The sequence below is a fragment of the Talpa occidentalis genome, unplaced genomic scaffold (genome assembly GCF_014898055.3).
Source record: "Talpa occidentalis isolate TD23 unplaced genomic scaffold, MPIMG_talOcc4v2.1, whole genome shotgun sequence".
In the NCBI taxonomy this organism is placed as follows: Eukaryota; Metazoa; Chordata; class Mammalia; order Eulipotyphla; family Talpidae; genus Talpa; species Talpa occidentalis.
The window spans coordinates 65,996,357-66,006,446 of NW_026555331.1; the positions used below are offsets into that span (position 1 = coordinate 65,996,357).

At 48.9% G+C, this 10,090-nt stretch overlaps 1 protein-coding gene across 1 annotated transcript; it reads right to left on the minus strand.

Annotated features, from left to right (window-relative positions):
* Positions 1–762: 762 nt before the first annotated feature.
* On the minus strand, positions 763–3,785 carry SOX17 (SRY-box transcription factor 17). The gene is made up of 2 exons (XM_037508922.2): positions 3,290–3,785; positions 763–2,701 (listed from the first exon to the last, which is right to left on the minus strand). The coding sequence occupies exons 1-2, from the start codon at positions 3,594–3,596 to the stop codon at positions 1,788–1,790; spliced, it is 1,221 nt and encodes a 406-aa protein (XP_037364819.1). The 5' UTR covers positions 3,597–3,785; the 3' UTR covers positions 763–1,787.
* Between the last annotated feature and the right edge of the window lie 6,305 nt (positions 3,786–10,090).

Genomic DNA, 10,090 nt, shown 5'->3' on the forward strand with positions numbered 1-10,090 from the left:
CTGCTGATAGCTTCATAGTGTGTGCTTAACCCCTTGCACCACCAGGAAGGCCCCCCTTCCCTTTCTTTATAGCAGCTTATTCATCTAGAGAATTAGTTTGTTGCGTCTAGAATGCAAGTTCTCCCTTACCCAAGTGTACACCCTGGCACAAAGGGAAAAAAATGAACACTGTAAGAATTTGTAATGACAAACTTCCACCACACACAAGACCAGTGAGGGCCCCAGGCCTTCTTACTAGCAAAATGAGAATAGGCACCAAAACTAAGGCTTGATCAGGCTCCAACTATAAAAACTGGCATTGGGGCCTCCCTGGTTGTGCAATGGTTAAAGTCTCAGTGTTGTCAAGCTATGGCCAGCCACTAGGCATGCGTTCCATTCCCACCCCATCCCTCACAGGGCTCTGCAGACTTCTGTCTCACCAGCTGCTCTTGTCAGACCCACCTGTTCCTGTTCTTGTATGCATAAATAAAAATAAATCTTTAATAACAACAAAAAAAGTGGCATTGAAGAAAAACCGGTGCAGAAAGTGCCCAATACAAGTCATGTATCCATTGTCTCAGTCTGCAAAATGTGATGAAAAAAATGCCACAGCAATTGGTGCTAAAGCACACAACAGCAAATGGCCCCTATGCAAGAACCCTGTCACTCAGCTTTTTTCCCTTAGGGACAGAATAGTGATACCCCAAGGGCAGTCACTTTAATTGCATTTGTAAAGCACTCTATATAATACAAACCATTCCTGCATTCCCCCCACTCCCAGCCCATTCACCTCAAAAGCTTAGTAACAAAACTACTGGTGTCAGAAAATGCAATTTGCCATGTAGGCCATTAACCTATAATAGCAAAAAATCCTATTGCAATCAGATGCTACAGTCCCATTAAAAGTAGCTTACAATGCATGTTTCCTGTTTCCTTCAATTTATTTTTTAGTCCAACATCACTACTTCCCAACCTGTAAACTGTGAGTATTAAAGGCAAGCTCAGTATTGGGGTGTGTAGACTCTTGGTGAAATACAGGTTTGTTTTTTTTTTTAATCCAAAGGTCTCTTTAGCGATGTGCCAAGCTAACACAACCAAAACCCACTATTAATACCACAACCAAAACTCATTAGCCCAATGTTAAAATTGACATCATTTAGAGTTTACGATTAACCATTACTTAAATCACTTGAAATGTACGTTTCATTCCATGAGGCTTTTTCATTAAACAATTTTCTCAATCTTGGATTTCTTAATGTGAATTCTTAGGGCTTCTCCTTGAAATCATAGTGTCTATTAGAAGAGAATGAAAATGCAGAGTGACGGTATATTAAATGTCAGCTATTGAACTATTTCTAACCTATTAATATTTAACATTACTCCCAAAAAACGGCTTTTGTGGCAAAGGCACTAGGCAGAATGACAAAATAGGACTAGGATTCCAGATTTTATTTTTTTTTTAAGATGGAAAAAAATACACCCTGGACAAAATTTCTTTGATCAATAAATTTTCAGAAAATGGAACAAGTTGTTCTGGGACACAGTCTAAACCAGTAAACTTAAACGCAGAAATGGGCTTTTGACAATGCAACTGTGGTAAACAAGTATCTGCACAAATCTTAACAAACACAAGCCCATTTTCCTCAAATGTTCAAGTGGCAGACAAAATAAATTACCATAAATTATATGCCGAAGCAATAATGTTTGTTATAAAACATAACAACATGCGGCTGAGGATTTCCTTAGCTCCTCCAGGAAGTGGGTAACACTGTGCTTCTGGCCTGCAGGCTGGATGCGACGGGGACCTGTCAAACGTCAGGGTAGTTGCAGTAATATACCGCAGAGCTGGCATCCGACACCACTGAGGAAAGGGCCCCGTGGCTGTCTGGGAGATTCACACTAGAGTCATGTCCCTGGTAGGGGAGCCCCATCTCGGGCTTGCACACAAAGTGCAGATACTGTTCAAATTCTGTGCGGTCCACCTCCCCGAGTAGCTCGGCTGGCTGGTTCGTTTCCGCGCCGTCCCGGCAGGGCAGAGCCTCGGGAGGCGGCGACGGCTGTCCGGGGCCGGGAGGATGGTGCTGTGGCTGCATCTGGAAGCCGCGCCCGCCGCCCGCCCCGGGCGAGCCCATAGCGCCGTAGTACATGTGCAGGGCGCTGGGGGGCGCCAGAAGGCCCGCCATCGCAGGACCGGCCGACTCCGGGCCCAGCCGCGAGTGCAGGGGGCCGGCGGGCGGCTCTGGGGGCCCCGCGTAGTCCGAAGCCTGAGCGTAGCTGTAGTGGCCAGCCGCCGAGCAGTCCCCCGGCAGCGGCGCGGCAAAGAAAGCGGGATCTGGCTCCATGCCGTCCAGTGGGGATGTGTCCGGAGTGGGCAGAGGGTAGCTGTCGATTGGGGGCGCGCCCAGTCCCTGGCAGTCGCGGTAGTGGCCGCCCATGTGCGGGGGCATCAGCGGCGGTCCCGCCGGGAAGCCCTGTTCTGGGAAGGGCAGGCCCAGGCCGTCCATGGCCACGCGGCCGCCCTCGGGACCTAGCGCGGCCGCTTGCGGTTCCGCGAGGCCGTGCAGGAAGCCGCCCTCCACCCGCTTGAGCCGTTTCACCTGCTTTCGCCGCCGGGGCCGGTACTTGTAGTTGGGGTGGTCCTGCATGTGCTGCACGCGCAACCGCTCGGCCTCCTCCACGAAGGGCCGCTTCTCCGCCAGGGTCAGCGCTTTCCACGACTTGCCTGCACGGGCGTGGGGAGATGGAGAGGGACACCGGCCTTACTCTATGAGCTCCCGCTCCCAGGCCCCACTGGCCCCACTCTCGCCCCACCCCGCCCAACTTGGATTGTGCCACAACTAGAGGGAGAAGTCCAGTTCAAGAGTGAAAGTTTGGGACTCCGTACGCAGAGAGTCCCAACACTTGGAGAGACGAGAAAGCTAGGGTTCTCTCTAACAGCATCAGTCCTTTCCGTTAGCTTCCTGGGAGCGGCTCCCGAGCTCACCCACTCCCAGCGTAACTTTCGAGTAACTTAAGACGCCCCCTTATCCCAGGCAGAGTCGGGGCACCGGCACCACCAAACGAACTCGGCTCCAGGAGTACCCTGGCCGCCCCCTGGCCGTGGTACCCGCGCCCCGGTCATCAAGTACTCCGGGTCCTGAGGACCTAAGCCAAAAACCTGTCCGGAGGGTCGGGATAGCCCAGAGCGGCAGGAGGACCAGGGTACCACGGAAGGACCCGCACGCTGGCAGCGCATCTCTGTCCTCCGGAGCAAAGCCCGCGCTCTCAGAGGTGCAAGAAGGGGCTCTGCAATTCGCATGGGGGGACTCACCTAGCATCTTGCTCAGCTCGGCGTTGTGCAGGTCCGGGTTCTGCTGCGCCAGGCGCTTGCGCTCATCCTTAGCCCACACCATGAAGGCGTTCATCGGCCGCCGGATGCGAGATTCGCCTTTGGTTCGACCCGCGGCCCCGGCCGGCGCCCCGCTACTCGCTGCCGCCTCACCCTTCACCTTCATGTCCTGGAGGGGGCTCAGCGACTCGGCCCAGGGACAAGGGCCCAGCCCGGCCATCACCGCGGGCAGAGCGCTCCGGGGCTGGCTCTGGTCGTCACTGGCGTATCCCGCATCCGGGCTGCTCATGGCGCTCCAGCCCTGCCCCGAGCCCCACAACCCTCCGCCGGACACGCCGCCTCCCCCGACGTGGGGGGAGGGGGGTGGGGAGCGACGGAGGCAGAAGTCCGGCGTGTAGATCGAGACTCTCGGGTCCGAACCCGACAGCCGCGCTCTAGCCAGTCCCAACCAGCCGCGCAACAGTGTCCCGGACGACCCAGTGGCACTGCGGGGGCCCCCCCAGGCCGCCCGGCCTTTTCTACACAGTGTGGCCAATGGAGCTGCGAGGGCGGGCCAGGCCGGCGTCGTTAGGTCCACGCCCAGCCGGCAGCCAGAGTTCCAAGTCCCGGAGCAGCTCCCAGCCCGCCCTTTCTCCTCCCCCGACCCCGCGCCCAGGGCTACACCTGCCCCGGGGAAAACTGGCTGAAGCCGGGCCTTGGCGCCACGTCCTCATCGACCCCGGAAGGGGGCTACAGAAAAACCTTCTGGGGTGTTGATTATAACGCTGCAGAGAACTTGAGCAAGGTAGCTCACATCAAAAAGTATCCACTCTTTACACCAGCTAAGGGTATTTCAGTGGTGAGTGATCTCGCTTTCTTCCAAGGAACCCCACAGGTGCCTTGTTCAAATGTTACTTATATAGGAAACACTATTGATTATAAACAAAAATACATTCTCTAGGTAAGGTCGTCGCCGCTTGTTGTATTATATTCAAATTGCTATGTCGGACGTAAATTCTCATTTCTAAAACAAGATTAAATTACGGAATGACTTTCTGTAGCCAATATCCTGTCACCCTGAAGAATTCAAAGCTTTTATTCATAACAATGAAACAGCCCTTGAAAATTGGAACATGAAATGCATATTCAGCATAACAAAAACGTGTGTGTCCAGCGAAAGAGGCAAGACTACTTTTCCCCCCTAAAATGTAAATACATCACCAAAATTTATCCAAACGCCCAAGTCCATTTAGAGGAAAGAGCAATTAATTCTTTTTAGCAGCAGCATAACTAGCTCTTAGGGTAGTTTTAAGGCGATTATTCTAGCAAATAATTCAGGGATTCCTATACGTTTTAGACTGCAATAAAAATTATAGATAACTATTAAATTGTTTAAATCTCATAAATTGTTCAGTGGAAGTTCTAAACAAGTCCTTATGTTGCATTTCTATGGCACCACATGCCAAGCACTGTTCTACAAACCCTCCAATCATTAGCAAACTAGTTTATTCTTAAACAATCCTATGAAATCCACAGTATTTTGTTTTGCAGGAGAGGAAAGAGAGAGGTTTAGGAAATTGCCCTAGATCACAGCATTGGGGGGTAGAATTCATCTCCAAAATGTACCTTCAGATTTACATACTAAGAACTCTTAATCACTAAGCCAGGCTGTTGTGTTTGTATATATGTGGTGTTTTCTAAGGCAACCATTAGACAACTTTGCAAAGAAATCAGTACATCAATCTCCAGAACACATATTCTTTGTTCACTGTGAAGGGGTGATGAAAAACCAGGGTTGACATCTAGGAGGTAAATGCTGCAGCCTTTTGTGTGATGTTACAATGACGAAGTAGTCTACCAAGTCTGCTTATTAGTGGCATGCATAAAAACAAAAAAACAGACTCTTGGAAAATCCTTGGCCTTCTTTTTCTTTGCTATTGCTCTTTCTCCAGTGAACTCCTACATACTTGCTTTAAGTTAAATTTAACTTTGCCAGGATCTGTGAGGTCTCGCTGGTGCTACCCTTCAGAAACCAGTCTTCATAGAAGGAATAAACTAAGAAAGTTCTAGTTCCTGCATCTCCAAGGTTCAAACAAGAAAAAAACTAACCTGCTTAAGAAAATTACAGAAAAGTGGTGTTTTCAATTGGTGGTTTTGAAGCAGTTGACCTTAAATTTCTTTAAAACTTTATTTTTTCTAGGGGAAAACTGGGCTTGAAAATAAAGCATAATTGCATTGCAATAATTATATCAATAAGGAAACCCCAGGAATAAAGCAAACAAATCAATCCCACAGCGGGATTCAGACGAGAGCCTTGTGGTTTTCTTGACCATCTTCTCTAACTTTCCTGAGCTGTAACAAACATCTTTTCAAAGATATCAAGACAGAACTTTATATGGGCCTGAAAGTTTTATGCACTAATAGTTTTCCTCGGTTGCAGAATTCATTTTATCAATCTAATCTATTTGACTAATTCAGGAAAAAAAATTAAACAGGGTTATGAGAAATTCGATCCAGGTGTGAGCCCCCAAAATGTATACGCATGGATTTACCCTTGTACACTTCCATCATGCTCTTCCTCGCCCACCCAAGTCAAGAAACTGATGGGGAAGAAGCTTCAGGGTTCCCCACTATTAATTGTCACTTGTTTCGGGAAACTTACTACTGATCGACGACGGGAAGATTACTGAGAAATCAGGTGAGAAAACAGCATCCAGAGAATGGAGTCGAAGTTTCTGCTTTAGCGCTCTTCCCCCTGCTTGCTATACCCTGAGTTACAAAATAACAGCTTATTTCTGTTTACCGGGAAGGAATTACAGTACCTTTCCAAGACTAGGCACTATTACATACCGTTACTTAGATCTAATTCCTTCTGATCATTCGCTAGTCATGTATTTTGGGGGAAAGGTGTTGGGGTCCGTGGCGCCACAGACCTGTCGGGTGTGTGTGTGTGTGTGTGTGTGTGTGTGTGTGTGTACACTCTTCTATTTTGGTCTCTACTAAACGCGGTCTTGGAAGCTGAGCTCGGGACGTTATCAGAGCCAGCCACAAATGCCACATGAAAAGCAGCAAACATCCGGAGTGGCTTCCTGCAAGCCTTGCTTTTCTCAACACAAGAGATTTACGTGGGGAGGAGGGGGAGACAAACAAGTTTCGTGAGTAAGAGCCCTGTACTCCCGCTTCTACAATACACACAGTCCAGGATCTCTGGGTTCCTGGCTTCTAATTACACTCACGTCCCGGGACCAGAACCGAGGCTCAAAACGCGGTGTGAGGAAGCGACTAGCATAGCAAGAAGTTGTGCCCGTTAACCATTTGGGGCCTTTGGTCAGCGGGCGCAGAAGTTAACCCGGGTAGGTGACACACCGTGGCCCTGGAGCACTCAGAGCCGAGCTTCTCCTGGGACCCTGAGCGACCAAGAAAGGCTGGGTGCTTTCCCGCAGGCTTTGTATATTCGGTGCTCGGGAAGCTGGAACCAGCGGAAGGAGACTCAAGTCGATAGGGCAAGCGGTGGGCACCCCGACAGATCCAGGTTGGCTCGGGAGAGCAAGTCCTTGGGGGCGGGGAGGAGAGTGAGCGCCGCAAACCCAAGGAAAGCTCCGGGGCGGCCCGCCGACGAATAGACAATGGTATCCCTGGAACAAAGAACAACAGTGAGGCCTTTGCATTTATATATAAATCGCGAGCTCGCGGCGGCCTCGGTTACTCAGCGGCCGGCGGCGGGCGGCCCCGGGGCGGCGGGGCTCCGCGTCCTGCAGGTAGGGCACCGCAGCCCGACGCAGCCAGCTCGCCCCGCGCGTCCGGTCGCGGACTGGGCGGCTGCGCCGCGCCTCGTGATACCTTCTGAGTCTCCTCCCTGTCCCCGGGCCAGTACCCCGTGGGTCTGGGACGCGAGGTCGAAAGTCGCGGGCGGGGTGGGAAAGGTAGGGAAGAAGGAGTGACCCGAAGGTAGCGGTCGTCCTCTCAGCTGTTGGGGCGCGAGCTGCACAGCCCCCGGGCCAGGGACGCCCCGGGGCAAGTCTCGGCACCCGGCTCTCGACCCTGCTCTAGGGTGCGCCGGCCTCTCCCGAGGGGACCGGAAAAGGGCAGCGTTAGCGCGAGCTTTGGGGGTTCTCATGATGCTTGAGAATGGGAAGAGTGATTTCGTCGTTCGCGCTTTCTCCCACTCTCTGCACTCCACTCCGTGCACCCCCTTAGGAGGCCGCCGGAGCCCCACCCTGCCGGCGGCGACTCCTCGACCGTAACTCTGTTCCCGCTTGGCCCCGCCTGGGATTTGCACGGGCGAAGCAGGAAATGCGCGGTTCCCGGTCCATTTCCCTGCTCAGAAACTCGTCCGCGGGGGTGGTTCTTAGAAACCCGCAGCCGTAGCTGGGGTCCGCGGGTTGAAGTATGGGCTCCTTCCCTATTATGCCTGGCATCGGAAGTTCAGACTCCTTGGGGTGTGGCGGCGTCGAGAGTGAAGGGCAGGCAGCGCAGTCCTTGAGCCCTGGACAGATAACATAGACACACGCGATCTTGCTTATCCCCTTTATAGCTGCCTCCCATCTTAGAGGGAATTTTGATAGCGGCGTGGCTACTATGCAACGACTTTTGCTGACCTCCTGCTCCCACCTTCCCCCACACCCTGGAAAAGGCCAGGGCTTTCCTTGTAGAGTTGTATCCTTAACCAGACAGTCTTATCAGTGGCATGTCCGCTGTGAGCAGAACACTTGCACTCCCTCCCACCCAAAGGAGAGAAGACACGGCCTTTGCCTCTGAGGAATGTACAGTGCAGCACCATTAGTCTTCCTTCAGTTGGGTGTTCAAGGCCTTGTTCTACTTTAGTAATTTGTTTCTGGCATGTAAAGGTGATACTGACATCAGTGGGCCAAGTGCTTTGAGAGATTTTTTTTTCTAGGAGAGGTAATAGGTTGCCTTTTCACCCTAGAAACTCTGGCTTGCCAAGTTTCCCCAGTCAGTAGGGCTATATTTTGCCAAGTGGTTGGTTAGGGCAAGGTGTGCATTCTGTGATCATAGAAATGATCAAAGTGAAATAGATCTTAGAGCAGGCCATTCCTGACAGCACTCATTATCCCTCTTCTGTGCAACTTTAGCCACAGTGGTCCAGATTTTGGAACAGCACCTCAGTTTGGCTTCCAAAGTTTTTAAACAGGAAAAAAAATATTAGGGATGCTTGCTGGATTCCTTTGCAATCAATCTTCACTTGACGGCTTTCACGAGGCATGGATCATGAGCACAGACTTGGGAGCCGAACTGCCTGGAATTGAATGCTAGTTCCTCTCTGTCGTTTCTTGGACTGTGTGAGTGACTTTCTCATTAATCTTTAATAGCAGCACAGGTCCTTGGTTCAGATTATTTTTATATCCCTAGAGCACACAGAGTCCATTGGTATTAAATAAATTCTTAGGATACAGTAATGTTTGTCCTTCTTGACTCAGTCTTTAGGTGATTTCCTTCAAGGCAAAGACCTAAGAATTATCTCTATGAACTTGGCAAAATCTGTTCTCCTCTAAGTCACATTGTGTAGACCATATGGTCATCTGACTTCAAGTACTATTTTCTCCCACCTACTCCTTCACCAGGAGTTCAGCCAGTCTCCAATCAATAAGTATCAAATATCTCCCCTTTTCTGAGAATTAACTAAAGTCCTATTTCTTTTCTGAATCCATTTAACATGGAAATCCAGATCAAAAATAGACATGGGCAGTCTTGCATGTGGACATAATGCAAAAGCAATTTCTATCTCTGGAGGGGTTTTCAGAACCAAAACCCTTACTGTTAATTTCTTAATCACAGGGTACAATCTACAAAGCAATTTCATGTAACTTAACTCATCTGAGGATGATAGCCCACCAGGTAGAAAAGCGGTCATTGTTATAATCCCATCCAATCTTTCAGAAGAGAAATCTGAGACTAAGAAAGGATACCTGGTTGCTCAAGGTCACGGACAGAGGTGTTTGAACCACCTGTCTTTGCTGTTAACAGTGGAGGTTCTTATTTTGGATTTCTTTATATGCCTAGTCTATAGCTGGTGAAAGACCTAATGGAATTTGTAGAGACTAAATAAAGACAGCAGATAAGTATATATAGACTAAGGATTCTTGACACAAAAATCTATAGTGTCCCTAACCACGTTCATGATAATTTTTTAATATTAAAGATACAGGACTGTAACAAGAACACATTTTCATTTAGATCTATTGTTAGTGTTTTAATTAGATTACATAGTCTAAACCCTATGTGGCACCTCATTTATTTGGAGTAATATTTCATACCATTGAATTTTAATTCAGTTGAAAAAATGAAAACAGTTCAGTTAAATGGTGATAAAGTTCAAAAATATGGAAGATGAGGTCTCCAAAGACTTACCCCTGGACTACTCTTCACACTGTTTCATAATGAAAGAAAGTTAATTACATTAAATTATGGCCTCATCACATGTTTAAGATCTATGCTAAAAGCATACTCTAAAGTCTTTAAATCATAAAAACATACACATAGCAACAGGTAGAGTAAATTCTCTCCATTTTAGTGTTGCTTGGGAAAGAAATGGATGGCAAACATTATCAATTCTATTTTACAAAATGGAAAATTAAGACATATCAATGGGTTAATTTATTTAATGCTTCAAATCAGTCTAAAAGACAAGAGAAAAATCTACTCTTTTAATTAACAAATAATTACCCACCCCTGGAAAGACTGAGCCACAGTGTACCACGATGCATGGATCATGAGTTCAGACTTGGGAGCTGACCTACCTGGAATTGAATGCTAGTTCTACAGCTTACCAGATGTATGTTCTTA

What these genes read in the sequence shown, in the direction of transcription:
- SOX17 (XM_037508922.2), bottom strand. Translation starts at nt 3,596, where the DNA reads ATGAGCAGCCCGGATGCGGGATACGCCAGTGACGACCAGAGCCAGCCC. An exon ending in CGAGCTGAGCAAGATGCTAG is followed by an intron (nt 2,702 to 3,289) that starts GTGAGTCCCCCC and finishes ACGCCCGTGCAG; the next exon opens with GCAAGTCGTGGAAAGCGCTG.